This window comes from Somniosus microcephalus, chromosome 34 (assembly GCF_052327205.1).
Source record: "Somniosus microcephalus isolate GS21.2 chromosome 34, FLI_Smic_1.0, whole genome shotgun sequence".
Classification (NCBI taxonomy): Eukaryota; Metazoa; Chordata; class Chondrichthyes; order Squaliformes; family Somniosidae; genus Somniosus; species Somniosus microcephalus.
In genome coordinates this window covers 19,321,467-19,337,849 of record NC_141020.1, presented here as the reverse complement: position 1 = coordinate 19,337,849, position 16,383 = coordinate 19,321,467, and the positions used below count along the sequence as shown (strand labels likewise).

Genomic DNA, 16,383 nt, shown 5'->3' with positions numbered 1-16,383 from the left:
TAGGTAATGAGTGTCAGTTTTGTGGGGAGAGTAGAGTAGGACAACATATTTGAGCTTCAGAGCAATAAACTGCAGAAAGCTCAAAGGAACAATTACCATAATGGTATGAATGAAATATATAAAGACCAGAAAGGTTGCAGTGGAGAGAGAGATTGAAGATAACAGGTAAGAGACAGATTGGTTGTTGGGCAAAAAACATTCTTGTATCCTATCAAAGAGTATGAGAGGTGGTAGGAGATCCTGCCCAGATATGGGAACAGTATTGGACAGGTCTTATGAAGAGTTAATAAGAGAAAACACAAATCTTTTTGGAGGCAGATTTAGCATAAGAGATATGGGAGTTCCTTTCAAGAATCTGATGAGACTAAGCATGTTAATTGATGATCAAAAGCTTAAAGTGGAGGAGAGTCAGAGTGGGAGATAGAATACAGCATTGCAGAACAGCTGAGTGAATGGGGGAGAGGAGGCCATAAACTAATCCATTTCACAAGCACAGATCTTTAGGATAGTAAGAAGAATATCATTAGGGCTAGAGGCCTTGAAGTCCAGGGTATGAAGGATCTGACAGACATGGCGGAGGATAAAAGATATTGCTTCATTCGATGGCCAGAGTAAAGTGATGGAGGGAGATTCATCAGGATTAGATTTCATCAAGATAAGTTAGAGGAGAAAATTGAGCCAGAAATTTGAATTTTCTCTTTTTAGGGTGAGCTGGTAACCAAACCATCAGGATGGAAGAGAGATGGAAAGGAGAATTATGGCAAAGGACCAGAGGAATGATTGCTGGTCCAAACTAAGCCAGTTATTTTTTCTGATGAGACTAAGCATGTTAATTGATGGTCAGAATGGGAGATAGAATACAGTTATTTTTTCTAATTCCAGTGTATAAATGAGTGATAGCGTTAGTTTACTTGAGTAAGGTGAGGTCTTCCTCATTTGCTGAATCTGAATCGCATTTAAGCTCCTTTTCCAACCCCATTTCTTTTTTCTCTGACCTGGAGATTATCATTTTGGGTGTGATGCTTTGTCTAGAGTATTTGTCGTGCTGTTGTCTCTCTCAGATCAATTGAACTCTAAATCCTAACAAACAGACCCCAGTCTGTCAAATTAGGTAACCACACCTCCCTTCCCCCCCCCCCCCGCCCTGACCCTGAACACGGGGGCCCCACAAGGATGTGTGCTGAGCCCCCTCCTCTACTCCCTCTTCACCCACGACTGTGTGGCTGTTCATGGTTCCAACACCATCATCAAGTTTGCGGATGACACCACGGTAGTAGGCCAGATCACCAACAACGATGAGTCAGCCTACAGGGAGGAGGTCCAGCATCTCGTGAAGTGGTGCGCCGATAACAACCTGGCCCTTAACACCAAGAAAACAAAAGAAATCATTGTGGACTTCAGGAAGTCCAAAGGCGGAAGTCACACCCCCATCCACATCAATGGGACTGTGGTGGAAAGGGTGGACAGTTTTAAGTTCCTCGGAGTCCACATCACGGAAGACCTCTCCTGGTCCCTCAACACCTCCTCTCTGGTGAAGAAGGCCCAGCAGTGCCTATATTTCCTAAGGAGGCTGAAGGGATGTAATCTGTCACCCCTGATCCTCTCTAACTTTTACAGCTGCACTATAGCGAGCATCCTGACAAACTGTATCACAGTATGGTATGGCAGCTGTAGCTACTATGACCGGAAAGCCCTGCAGCGGGTAGTCAAAACTGCCCAACGCATTACCGGCACCCGGCTACCGACCATAGAGCACATATACCAGAAACGCTGTCTACGGAGGTCACGGTCCATCATCAAAGACCCTACCCACCCCAGCCACAGTCTGTTTGCCCTCCTGCCATCTGGGAGACGCTACAGATGCATTCGCACCCGAACGACCAGATTTAGGAACAGCTTCTTTCCCAGGGCTGTCATCCTACTGAACTCCACAAATAAACTCTAAAGCCTGCACATCTGCTAATGCACTTTATTATGGTTACGTTTATGTTAATGTATTACAAGCCAAATGTATGTTGAATGTTTAAATGTCTTAATCCAAATGTACACTCTCGGGAGCCGGGAGCCGCAAGCCTACATTTCGTTGTACTGCACTTGTGCACTAATAATGACAATAAAAGTTGATTTGATTTGATTTGAAATCCAAAACAAAGGCAGATGACTGGGGAAAGTTTATGTGGTTCATATAGCTACTGCCAGGATGTTAAAGTCTTAAAAGTATCATCTCCCATAATTCCCCCATGCAGATGATACATTTATTTGTATATTAAAGTTGATAATATTCAAAGAATGAGAATGACCATGTTTAAGGTGCATAACCTAATATTTTCTTCCTTTTTTAACTTCTATTTAAATGGTTGGTTGGTGATTCAGTCAGTTCATAGCCAATTGAAATAACACAATTACTAAAACATCCGAAAGTAATGATCATATTTCAATTGATAATATCTCTTTCTCACACAGTGGGTTTGATAACTGCACCATACCTGTCCTTTTATTAATATTCTTAACATTTACAATTTAAAGAAAGAAAGAACTTGTATTTATATGAATTTGCTTTAGAAGTGTAGTCACTGTTGTAATATAGGCAAAGGTAGCAGCGAATTTGTGCACAGCAAGCTCCCACAAATAGCAATGAGATAAATGTCTAGATCATCAGTTTTGATGGTATTGGTTGACAGTAAATGTTGTCACGAAACTAAGAGAGCTCCCCTGCTTTTCTTCATATAGTGCCATGGGATCTTTACATCCACCTTAGTAGACAGGTAGTGCCTCGGTTTAACGCCTCATCTAAAACATAGAAACATAGAAGGGAGGCACGGTGGCATAGTGGTTAGCACTGTTGCCTCACAGCGCCAGGGACCCGGGTTCAAATCCGGCCTCGGGTGACTGTCTGTGTGGAGTTTGCACATTCTCCCTGTGTTTGCGTGGGTTTTCTCCGGGTGCTCCGGTTTCCTCCCACAGTCCAAAGATGTGCGGGTTAGGTTGATTGGCTATGATAAATTGACCCTTAGTGTTAGGGGGATTAAATACATGGGGTTACGGGGATAGGGTGGGATATGTGTTGGTGTAGGGGTTACGGGGATCGGGTGGGATATGTGTCGGTGCAGGCTCGATGGGCTGAAATAGCCTCCATCTGCACTGTGGGGTTTCTGTGATTTCTGTGATAGAAGATAGGAGCAGGAGTAGGCCATTCGGCCCCTCGAGCCTGCTCCGCCATTCAATGCGATCATGGCTGATCATCCAAATTCAGTACCCTGTCCCTGCTTTCTCCCCATATCCCTTGATCCCTTTAGCCTTAAAAAATATATCCAACTCCTTCTTGAATATATTTAATGAATTGGCCTCAACTACCTTCTGTGGTAGAGAATTCCACAGGTTCACCACTCTCTGGGTGAAGAAATTCCTCCTCATCTCTGTCCTAAATGGCTTACCCCTTATCCTTAGACTGTGACCCCTGGTTCTGGACTCCCCGACCATCGGGAACATTCTTCCTGCATCTAGAAGGCACCTCCAACAGTGCAACACCCCCTCAATACTCATTACTGAAGAATCAGCCTAGATTATGTGTTCAAGTCTCTGGAGTGGTACTTGAACCCTGAATCAGAGGCGAGAGTGCTACCACTGAGCCAAAGTTGACATAAATTAAACAAAATATTCAAAAGTCCAAGCAAAATCTAAAGTCATCCCAATTTTTATGACTGATTTTTAAAAGATTTATGAGAATTACATTAATTATTGTGGCAAGTACAGATATTGGCATTGTTTCTTCATGGGAGCAAAGTTTGTGTGCAATTCCCAAAATTCTCATTGCATGTTTAATTTGATGCACGAAGTATTGTTAAAATAACAGGCTTGGAACATTCTTTGCACTTATCTAATGGTTCTCATTTACTAAACAGGTACTGATGCCTCTGCAGTTATAAACTGTTTGCATATTTTGGCAAGATCTCTGGATGCCAGGTGAGTGCATTTTTCTGCCCTTGAAGCCCTGGGTTTGAATCATGCATTGGGCATGATTGACAAGAGTCCCCCTCTGCAGTCTGACAGCTCAGCTCTGGTACTATCAATCTTTCTTTGTAATTCTTTTATTATTTTCTGTCTAAATTTGCCCCCTGCTCACCCTCAAAGGCATTGACTCCTTAGTTGGGGGTATGCTTCCATGGGCATCGGGCACCCTCTAACTGCTTTGCCCATATAGCCATTATGTACCTGAGCATTTACAACCATCGGCAGGCATTCGGAAAGAATTTTTGTCTTGTTGAAAATTTGCAAGCTTTGAAACATGTACGTTGCTACTTGTTGTTAACAGGACTGTGATGAAATCTGGTCCTGAAATAGTGAAAGCAGGCCTGCGGTCATTTTTTGAGGGAGCCTCTGAAGATATTGAGAAAACTGTGGAAAATCTGAAGCTTGGCAAAGTCTCTCAGGGTCGAACACAAGTGAAAGGAGTTGCTCAGAATGTCAACTACACCACCGTGGCTCTTTTGCCTGTACTTACCTCGCTGTATGAACACGTGGCACAGCATCAGTTCGGAGATGATGTCATCTGTAGGTATCGAACGGTGCAAAGCAAGCAGCATTTCTGCTAACAGTTATGCATGTATATATTTCACACACTAATCAGTAACCAGTTACTTTATAAATATCTTAAAAATCTTGTATCTGCATGCGCTTCCTGTTAACTTTTCCATTATGAATTCCTGTTTCCACATTTAAAATGGAAACTGGCTATGTAAACTTGTCACACTGTAATTACACCCTCCTGCCAGCAGGCGTGCTGAAGTGCCACTACTGGCAGGAGAATGTACTTACATGACAAGTTTACATAGGTAGTTTGAATTCTAAACATGAAGAAAGAAATTTATAGTGGAAATGTAAAAATAAAAACAGAATGCATGGCTGTAAAATGGGGATTGAATGACCTCTACAGGCCTGGCTCAATTATCTCGCACTCTCTAACCCCGCTTCACCTGAAGACCACACCTGCTTTTGACACTGTGTGCAATGTCAAGGGAGATCGGCTAGTTGTGTATATGAACTTGGAACTCACATCAATAAGTCGCATGACAGCCAAATGTTGCATTTCTACTAGAAAACCTCATTCTGGTCTGGCAGTTTGTTGGTAGGCAATTTAAAATTGCTACCTGCTTATCAATGCAGCAATCCACATTTACAAATTTCTGTTAAATAAGCATTATCCACGCTATCGTAACTTGATCCGTATTGTCTGTTCTCTGCTTCTTGTAATGCAGCTACACTTTTTTAGATTCACAAGGCTGATGCTGAGTAACAATTCAGCAGTAAAACTACAAGGGCTATTGCAATGACTCCGTGAGCTTACTCAGTGAGCAGCTGAGACGTGTAGACAACAAGGATCCCAAGTTCGATCCCCGGTCTGTGCCTAAGCTAGCTGGACCGGCTGTTGGATCAATACATTTGAGCTGGGCTAGGGAGGAGAAAATTGGCCTGTGGTTCCTGTTCCTGATTGTTATTGATCTTTGTTTGTGTGTGGACGTTTGGTGAGGATAGGATTGCGCTTTGCTTTAATGCCTCCCTCTCTTTATCCCCTCCCCCATGATTGAAAAGCAGCTTGATTCTAACTGTTAAGACTTAAACATGAATAATGATTGTATGGTTACGAGCAGCTAAAGGGGTAGGGGGATGTGGGGCAGTGATGGTGCTTGCATAGCAAGGCAAAGGATCAACACCTTTATAAAGCGCTGGTTAGGCCACAACTGGAGTATTGCGTACAGTTCCGGTCACCACACTTTAGGAAGGATGTGCAGGCCCATGAGAGGGTGCAGAGATTATTTACCAGAATGGTTCCGGGGATGGGGGATCTTAGCAACAAGGACAGGTTGGAGAAGCTGGATTTGTTTTCATTAGAGCAAAGGAGATTGAGGGGTGATTTGATAGAGGTGTACAAGATTATGCCAGGTTTGGATAGGCTAGACGGGGAAAGGCTGTCCCCACTAGTTGATGGTACAAGGATTAGGCGACACAGATTTAAGGTTTTGGGCAAGAGATACAGGGGAGATGTGAGGAAAAACTATTTTCAGTGAGTGGTGAGGACCTGCAACTCGCTGCCGACGGAAGTGGAGACAATCAATGTTTTCGAGGGGAGACTGGATAGGCACTTGAGGGAAATAAACTTGCAGGGCTACGGGGATAGAGTGGGGGAATGGGACTGACTGGATTGCTCGACAGAGAGCCGGCACGGACTCGATGGGCCGAATGGCCGCCTCCTGTGCAGTTATGACACGATGACCTACAGGGGCGTAAAAGGGATGTTGTGTAATATTGTCATCTTCTGTGCTTGACAGTTGCTAGGATTCAGCATTGATGCCCTTCAGTTTTCAGCACAGGAAAGCAAAGGAATGTTATTATGAGACTTCATAATGAGGTTCATTATGAGGTTCTCCTGACCGCCATAATGTGAGTGATAGCGGAGTATTAACAACACTGACACTCTAGATGTTAGTAGAGCCTTTTCATTTGTTCTACAGAGGCCGGACTAACCTGCCTGCTGATTACCTGCTCGAGCGCTGATCAACTAACCGTACCAGCTAAATAAACTTAAGCGGCGATGCATAGGGTGGACTGGGCAGGAGAGGGGAAAGGGAAACAGATGCATGTGTTTGTGAAAGGCAGTGGGAGGCAGCGATTACACAAGGACTGTTTATTCACACTTCTGCACTGTCCATGTCTTCCCGTCCCAAAAACTTGGCTGATATTTAGGGGGGAGTTTTTCAGGGGGTTAGCAAGCGTGATCAATGGCGGGTCAGGAGGGAAAATTGATTTTTTTGACTGTGTTGGGACCTCGCTGTCAACCCGCCGCCACACTCCTTTCCCAAATGTCGGGTCTGTCAGCGCTGAGCAGACCCGACACGCAGCAGCGGGGGAGGCAATGAAGGTCATTATGACCTTGTTAACAGAGCATTAAGAACTATTTTCAGCTCACCTTCAGAGTTTACTAGGTCGCCCACGGCGTCCACGCTGCTCGGGGATCATGTCAGGTAAACGGGGGGAGTTGAATGGCCATGGAAAAATCTCATTACTTGACAGCTGGAAATGTGCTATAAAAGCTCCCATCTCACAGCTGATCACTTTCCAAGCTCAGAAGCTGTTGCTTACTGCATTTGGAAGACAGATTGAGCCTTATGCAGGTTGCAAGTAATTGAAGCAAACTCTCTCCAGTGTCACCTCATTGGAACAACCTCTCCCACCATTGAAAGATCGCTTCTGTCATCTGAAGTTCAGCTGCCATCTATTACATCAGAATGGATACGGTTTATACTGTCTCACCTTGGTCCTCAGAATCTGATCACAATCTGCCGCAACACCAGCAGAACCAGGCACACCAGCAGCACCAACAACAACAACACCACCAACCTTCTCCACAATCAACTGATGCTACACAGGGCATCAGCACCCAACCACATTGCTGCCAGGGATGGCCTCACCGTGGCCAGATTTACTTCACTTGACGCTGTACACCCTGGCTGCCACATGATGTGCCAGGTTGGCAACACCCCACACCAACACCATAAGGCATCCCTGCAATGCCCAAGCCATTCCTTTCACACTCATCACCATTGCGGGGGGACCGTTATGTCTCACTATTCACTGCAACTCACTAAGCCACTTCCAAAGGTGCACACATATCTGTCCAAGAACGCAAAGTGTTAAAAATAAAGGTTTCAATGTTTGACACCACATTAACAGAAACTTTACATGAACATTGCATAAAACACCCAAGTGGCTACCCTTGTGTGTTGTTAGCTGGTGTGATTGGACTAGGATGGGGTTGAGTGTGAGGGGTGGCTAGTGAGATGGGTAAGTGATAATGTAGATAGAGAGGGATGGGCGGGGGTGCAAGGTAAGTTGGTGTGAGTAAGGATGTGCAGGAGTAGGTTAGGGAAGGCAGAGTGATGGGGATGTGATGAGTGGCACAGCAGGATGCGGTTGAGTGTGGCTTTGCAGTAACGTTTTGTGATCTACTGAGATCATTGAAAGATTTGCGCCACTGCTGCCTGGTCCTCCTGACGACATCGCTGCTTGTGCCCTCCTGTGCAATGTGCAACCAGGCTGCGTTGGTCTGCTGGGGAGGTCTCTCTGCCCATTGGAAGGAGTTATGGGAGAGCCTGGGTGCAGCCGTGCACCTCTGTGCAGTGCTTGTCAGTGTTTGAAACACCTCAATGCTGTAGAACACTGACAGCACAAATGTCAAAATCAATTTGCACGTGGTTCCTTTAAGGAAACCGGCTGATTACGTGTCATCAAATCTGCTTCCTTCAATTGGCTGGCAAACGCACTGGCGGGCTTAACGAGCCCAATCAGGGGAAAGTCATTTCAGACAGCGGGCTGGAGCTGGCAGCGAGGGGGGACCCCCCACTGACGTCACCCGCCACGGACCCACCGAGGTTGGTAAAATCCAGCCCTTAATGTTTGTGCAGCAGTGATAATACTCGATGAATGAATCGGCACAGTAGAGGTTTGGAGATAGATTTTCATCTTCACCGTCTGGGTGCGAGTCTGGCAAAGCAGATTGTCCATCCTTTATAGAACCTGCCTGATAGTTATTCTACTGAAATTAGTGGAATGAAATAATTCCGCTCCACCAGATTACCACCTAGGCGGTGAAGATGAAAATCTATCCCTTGTTACTTCGGTCAGTCTGATAATTAATTATAGAATAACTACAAGCAGCCACATCCAGGATACTGTATCAGTACCGCACTGCATACATTAAAGAAATGAGTGAGCTGAATAATTTTTTTTGTATTGGAGCTACTTAACTTTTATACGGGTACATATATAAAATCTATGTGGTAAAATTGTTTAATATTTTTCTTGTTTTTCAGTGGATGATGTTCAAGTCTCATGCTACCGAATCTTGTCCAGTATTTATTCCCTTGGAACCACAAAGAACGCATATGTGGAAAGGTAGTCAAATTCATACCTCGAGTCTGGCTTCCAGTTTGTGGGGAAGGAACGCGAGAATTTTTAGGAACCGTAAAAAGCAATAAGGCGCAGCAAGGCTGCCCCTTTGTCAACCGTGCCTAGTTACCGTCTTACTATAACCTCTCAATCCCTTCTGTCTCCAGATACGCCCCGGAACCTATGTATGATGTCCACTTCAGTGACCACCTTTGGTTACTTATTCCACAAGTTTATTACCCTGTGGATGAAATTTCACCTGACTTGCCTTCTTATTCCTGGCCTCCAAATTTTTAATTTGCATCACTATTTTCCAACAATTTGCCCCTATCAACTTTTATCAGTTTCCTCAGGAATATTGAAAACTTGAATTCAATTACTTCAAAAGTCATCTTTTACAAAGAAAACAAGCCTGACTTCCTTAATCTCTCCTCCTAACTCAAATTCCAGATACACCCGAGTCAGTTTTACAACGCATTGGAACCAGTGAGCTGGTCCCCGACGGCAGCCGAGATCCGGCCCGATCAGCCCCACGCACTCCAGCAGAGCGCCGGGCTGATCGACCGCGGCCCAGGAGCAATCGCGAAAAATCGCTTGAAGCGTTGTTAAAATTTACCTCCTACTCACACCAACATCCCCTTTTTATTTGCACCTCCGAAGCTCCCAGCCTCCCGAGCAACGCCTCCTGCAGCTGTCGGTGTCGTCGCCCGGCGATGCTACAGGGGGCGGAACCGAAGTTTGGGACTGGGACGATGCGCACGGCAATGACGTCACGATCTCCGGGCGCAGGAGATTGTGGCACTAGTGGTTACCACCACCGCAAACCACCACGTCAATTTCACGGGCGTCGGTACTATCGCCGCGCCCAGCCGCAAAGCCGGTAGCGCCCTGTTGTTGCCCTCCCGGAGGCACTAACGGGAGTCGCTAAGGTAACGAATTTCTCCCCTAAAGAGTATTATAACTTTGTAAAGCATCATTCTTATCCTGCCGGTGTGCCAAAAGCCTAATCATTTTAAAACATTGTAAAGGTCAAGACTGAGATTAATTTGGCCACACTGCCAAGAAACTGAGCAGCAGAAAGGCTGTTTACCTGACCAGTATTTTTGCCTGATGATCAGGCTCAATTATGAGGTTTGCAATTATCAAAAATATGGGAAGTGATGGATGTTACAATTGTCATATATCTTGCGTATCCAGAAGCACCAGTACTCACATTATCATCACACCTTAATTGTTTAGCACCATGATGTTCATTCCCATTACTTTTAATGTGGCTGTAGTATTGAGGCATCCTTTAGAATTACTGTGTTGTATTAGTATAGATTTTCAGAATGCTGTTTTTTTTAAATTTTGGTCCTTTTCCGCAGGCAGCGTCCCTCTCTGGGTGAATGCCTTGCCCAACTGGCATCTGCCATGCCAGTGGCCTTCCTTGAGCATCATCTTAATGAACACAATGTGTGCTCAGTTTACAACACAAAGACAACACGGGAAAGAGCCAGTAAGTACAAAAGGAACCAAACAATACGATAGCAAAATACTGCAGATGCTGGAAATCCGAAATAACAACAGAAAATGCTGGGAAAACTCAGCAGGCCCGGCAACATCCGTGGAGAGAGAAACAGTGTCAACGTTTCGGGTCGAAACCCTTCGTCAGGACTGAGAAACACAGGAAATGAAACAGATTAAAAGGCCAGTTTGGGGGCTGGGAAATGGGGATGAGAGAACAAAAGAGAAGTGAAGAGACATTAAGAGGTATTCAAAACCAGACAATTTCTCTCTCCACGGAGGAACCAAACAGTGCTGCATTTACCAAGTGTTACAGTTCATTGTATTCTGTCGACTTGGTTGAAGGGGTGTTAATGAAAGATTAAATATAAATGACTAAAAGATGTTTGGGATCTTGGTTTAAACTTAGGCCAAACTAGTTTTCTCCACTAATTTTCCCCTCCCTTCCTTTTCTGAGCACGTTAACTCCTTACTGTGACACAGATCCATAAGTGCCCATGGATACCTCACCCAAGTGGCTATTATTCATACATGACAGGAAATGTCAGGACTGCAGAGAGCATTACAGCCAAGCTCAATTCTCCATTCACTTGGTATCCACACATTGCACCTTTAACAGGGGTCACTGGATGGCAATCAGCAGTGCAAACCTTGATGGATTTTTCCCTGTTCCCAAACTCGGAGGTGCTAAGGCTAATTCTAGCATCCCTCTCACCACTTATTGACATCACGTAACTCGGCACAGATGAACTTGGGCCCTTTCTCTGTGGCTCAGCTACCCCCAGAATTGCCTTTAAACACTACATTATAACAAGTGCGTACTATAATATTCACAGAACTGATTGGATGTAATTTAATTTGAATTTCTTTTCTTACAACAGTTTTGGGTTTACCAAGCACCGTTGAAGAAATGTGTCCAGACATTCCTGATTTGGACTATCTTGTGAAAGAAATTCATGATCTCGCAGAGTCTGGTGCCCGTTACACTGAGATGCCACATGTTATTGAAATTACACTTCCTATGTTGTGTAACTACCTGCCGCGGTGGTGGGAAAAGGGTCCCGAGAACTTTGGTGATGAAAACATAGCACACAGCACCAGTGTCACCTGTGAACACCTTAATGCCCTGCTGGGAAATATTCTGAAAATCATAGTTAACAACTTGGGTATTGATGAAGCGTCCTGGATGAAAAGACTTGCAGGTACATGTCAACCAAGAGAATTAGGAAAGCATGCCGTATAATTAGAAGGACAAAGGGTTTAGCCAGTGCCAGAATTCTGCCATCATTTTGTCAGTTCTTATCTGAGTCATATATTCAACTTGCTAAGTTTTGTAAAAAATATGCTTGTGTTGCTCAGTTACATATTAATTTTTCTCCCAAAATTGAGTCATATCAAATAAAAACTAATTTTCACAGTCAACTTCGTTTATAATTACGTTTAACTCACGCTACCCCTCCTCATTTTAGCTGAGCAAATAGGCAAGGGATCGAGGACCTCAGGTCTCCAATGTTGATACTGAAGCTTAGCTAGTTGTACAACAGTTACAGGATGAGATGTCTTTATTTTCCTGAAATAGATGCTGCACTCTATAAGCACCCGAGAACAACTCTTTTTTTTTATTCGTTCGAGGGATGTGGGCATCGCTGGCAAGGCCAGCATTTATTGCCCATCCCTAGTTGCCCTTGCGAAGTTGGTGGTGAGCCGCCTTCTTGAACCGCTGCAGTCCGTGTGGTGAAGGTACTCGCACAGTGCTGTTAGGGAGGGAGTTCCAGGATTTGGCTTGCATCAGGTGACGCACAGTTCGGACGTGTTAACTATCGACCATAGCATTGTAATTGTGGAGGTGGAATTCTTCCTGTTAAATATTAGCTGGCTTGCACCTAACTTGTAAACATTGCTTCCAAGCCAACTCTGCATTAAGAGTATGGTCATTTTCTTCTGCCTTGCAAACACAGCACTACATCTGAAAAGTGACGGTGCAGTTGCCAAAAAACTTCGGCCTAGAAATTCAGTGGGCTGCGCCACCAGTTAGCGCCTAAAGAGGGCACTCAGTGGCTTTAGCGTCACTGGCCACGCCTCCCGCGAAATTTAGCTGGGGCGCTAATGGCGGCGTTAGCCTGTTGCGCTGCGCCGCCACCAATGACGTCATCGGTGTGCGCAGCGCCCTGCTGCCGCCCCGATCTCGATATTCGGTAGCGCCCGCCTCTGTAGCGCTGTTCGCAAATCGCGCCCGGTTCACGGGGCCTTCCTGTGGCGGCAGTGGCGCAAATTAAGGTGGAGGTGCGGGGCGGCCATTTTTTTCGGCGGCCGCCTGCCAGCACTTCCGTCCCCGGCCTCCTGATCTCCCCCCGCGGCAGTGCCGGCTGTTTTCCGAGAGCCCGGCACTTCTCCTCGGTGCCGGGCTCTTTTGCCGGCACGCGCGATCTCCGATCGCGCCGGTGCAGGCCCCTCCCCCTTAAGAATGGGAGGAAGGCCTGCAGTACCGTAGCGCGCCGCGGCACGTTGCGCTGCGATAGTCAGTTTCAGCGCCTTAAGAGGGACGCGGAACGCCTCGAGCCTCGCCCCGTGTTCCTCTTGGGGCGTTCAAGCTGAATTTCCAGCGGTCGCAACTGCTCCGATCGCTGCGCCAATTCCGGCGCCCAGGCGAGCTTGGCGCCCCGTTTGCGGCCCCACCGAATTTCTCCCGCTTCCTGTTTTACACATATTTCATTGCATTCTTAGTGATCATTAAGTAATAGTGATATGATTGGTACAAGAAGCAGGATTTTTACATTTTCTTTGCATAAGTATTTATTGAGTTATGCAATGTAAAAGGAATGTTTATAATCGTTTCAAAACAAATAAAACTGGGCTGTCATGCCAGGCAACTTTGCATGTATGCTTTTCTTTCCTAATTATAACTTTCCCTCCCTTTTTGTTTTTTGCACCAATATTAATGTTTTCAAAAGCTACAATGCCAGTACCTCAAGAAAGCCTGAAATTGTTTTCATGTAGATTTTTCCTGCATCTCAACCTGTAAAAATATATATAGCTTCGATGGTCCAAACACATTTTATACTGGAAAAGGCACAACATGCTAAAGCAAAGAATTTGAAAATGTTTATACTCTTTATTTTTTTCCACATATTACAACCGATTTGTTTCTTAGCGCTTGTTTTATGTTTCACTCCATCCAGTTTTTGCACAGCCAATTATCAGCAAGGCCAAGCCTGAGCTGCTGAAATCCCATTTTATCCCAACAATAGAGAAGTTGAAGAAAAGAGCAGGAAAGGTGGTGGCCGAAGAGGATCAGCTGCGCATGGAGGGCAAGGGTGACGCTGTGGAGAGCGAATTACTAATTCGAGACGAATTTTCTGTCCTCTGTCGTGACTTATATGCTCTGTATCCACTGCTGATTCGTTATGTGGACAATAACAGGTGAATTTGCCACTATTTCATATCAAACACTTTGGGGTCATGTTAACCCCCACAGAACGAGCGGGTAAGGGTAAAAATGCAAAAATCAAAAACCCGCCTCCAAAGCACCCATATGCGGGCTTAACAGAGGCGGGTTTAACAGAGGCGGGTTGAGGGGGTGGGCGACTAACCTCTCCAGAGGCGGGTCCGTCATCAAGCTATTTTAATGAGGCTGCTTGCCTCAAATTTTACTTTCGAGTTTTAATTTTAACGCCTGCGGGCCGGGGTTCCCAGGCCTCAAGAAACCCGGCAGCTGAAGGGAGGCGAGAAGGGCCGGATCCAGCAGTTAAGTGCCTTCTCCGGCCCTCCACGATGTGTTCTCCCCTCCACCACCCCCAATCTCTCCCTCCACCTCTCCGCTCCTCGGCTGCAGCCTGGTACCGCAGGCCTTCCCGTCTTGTCAGCCAGCCAGCCTGCCTCTCAATCTGGCTGGCTGCCGGCTGGGGAACAGAGTCAAAATATTTAAGAGGTCCTGTCATTAAAATTCGGCAGGACCTCTGCGGGGGAAAACCGTACTTCACACAACATACAAAAATGGTGGGCAGGAAAAGACCAGTTGCTCTACTAAGCCTGCACCAAACTCATGATGGCTGAAGAACATGACCACTACCCCCTGCCTCCTCCCCAGCCATGTAACCTCCTGGGCAGGGCAAAAAAGAGAAAATCCCAGGGCCAATAAGGGAAAAATTACTTTGTAATGTTCCTCTCCGAACCTCTTAGGCGATCAAAACCAGCTGGGAGATCACATGAGCCATGTGTTATCGGTTAATTCACTTACCTTCTATATGATGCGACATTATTGTACAAAAGGAACCACATTTTATTGAGTACCTTAAGATTAGTTCGATGTCAGCTCAGTCTGAATTAAAGCTACAGGAAACTCTTTTATATCCGGCACCGACGGGACCAGCATGCTGCTGGTTTATCAAAAAATCTTGATTACATAGAGGTATAGTTAAAGGTACGAGAACCCCGTACACAGCCATAGATCCAGGCGCCCCTGTTGCATAGCAACAGGTGCAGGAACCCCGGTTACACAGCCACTAACATGAAGTAAAACTTACCTGAACCTACTCCTGCATTTTGCCGGTTAACAGAGATTTCCGGTTATTTAGGTGCCGGTAAATCGAGAGTTTCCTGAAGAAATTATTTTTTAATGAAATAAGTTGCAAAAAATCTGCATGATCATCAATGGTCCTCAAGTGTGAAGTAATTAGTCCTCGTTTATCAAGTAATAATTTGCAGTTGGTTACTTGGAAATAAGTCAGTTCATTCAACAGGTTAATACATAATTAAATAGGTAGTCAGAGTTTGTGTAGATTGGTATTGAAGCAGTACCTTTATTAAATATTGCTTTCCAACTCATTTTAAGCAGACGCTTTCCTCACGTGGGTTGTTTGGAGAGGGTTTTTTTTCGTTTAACTGTCATTGTCTGGTAGTTTATATAAACTAGGGGGCATAATCTTAGAATAAGGGGCTGCCATTTCAAAACTGAGATGAGGAGAAACTTCTTCACTCAGAGGGTAGTTAATCTATGGAATTTGCTACCTCAGAGCTGTGGAAGCTGCGACATTAAATAAATTTAAAACGGAGATAGACAGTTTCCTAGCAGATAAGGGAATTAGGGGTTACGGGGAGAGGGCAGGGAAGTGGACGTGAGTCTAGGTTCGGATCAGCCATGATCCTATTGAATGGCGGAGCAGGCCCGAGGGGCCGTATGGCCTACTCCTGCTCCTACTTCTTATGTTCTTATGTTAAGTACACTTCCTTTCTAGAAACATCTATTCCTCTCTTTGCGGTTGTTATTTTTGGTTTTTGTTTATATTCACAGAGCCAAATGGTTAACAGAACCAAACCCTGATGCTGAAGAGCTTTTCAGAATGGTGGGAGACATCTTCATATTGTGGTCAAAGTCACACGTAGGTTACGCAATCTTCATCAAACTGGATCAAGATTATCGGGCTTCATTAGTGCTGGATTTCTTTGTTGCCTATTATCTCTCTTACCTGTTTTGCACATACAACTTAATTATGGGACATAGGTGGCATCTAGTGCATAGATCTCCCAGTGAAAAATCATACAATACTGAAATTGTGAAAGTAGTTTTAAAAACGTACTCCAAAGACTTAGTATGAAACACTTAGGGGAGAAAATTGAGTCGCGCCCCCTCTGGAGCGCTAACTTCGCCAGGGCGCTACTTTTAGCGCCCCGAAAAAATTAACATCCCCACGGCCGATTTTCCCAGGTAGCGCCCCGAGAGGGAGGAGGGGCGTTACTGGAAGCGCCCCGCGTCCCTCTTGGGGCGCTGCGAGTCAATATCACGGCGCGATGTGCCGCGGTACTGTAGGCCTTCCACCCCTTCTTAAAGGGGATGGGCCTTGCGCAGCGCGACCTGGGGCCCAGCTGGGCCACCGGGGATCGGAGTGCCGGCAAAAGAGCCCGGCACTCAAGAAAAGTGCCGGGCTCCGGGAGTGC

At 45.5% G+C, this 16,383-nt stretch overlaps 1 protein-coding gene across 11 annotated transcripts in view; it reads left to right on the top strand.

Annotated features, from left to right (window-relative positions):
* The window catches only part of LOC147096861 (ryanodine receptor 1-like), a 461,451-nt gene that overhangs the window by 289,160 nt on the left and 155,908 nt on the right, over positions 1–16,383 (top strand). For all 11 annotated transcript variants that reach the window (XM_085973559.1, XM_085973551.1, XM_085973560.1 and 8 more), the window contains 7 exons: positions 3,903–3,963; positions 4,313–4,551; positions 8,868–8,949; positions 10,311–10,441; positions 11,331–11,651; positions 13,629–13,869; positions 15,740–15,827. In XM_085973559.1, the coding sequence (XP_085829685.1) occupies positions 3,903–3,963; positions 4,313–4,551; positions 8,868–8,949; positions 10,311–10,441; positions 11,331–11,651; positions 13,629–13,869; positions 15,740–15,827 (1,163 nt within the window). The remainder of the gene's footprint in view (positions 1–3,902; positions 3,964–4,312; positions 4,552–8,867; positions 8,950–10,310; positions 10,442–11,330; positions 11,652–13,628; positions 13,870–15,739; positions 15,828–16,383) is intronic.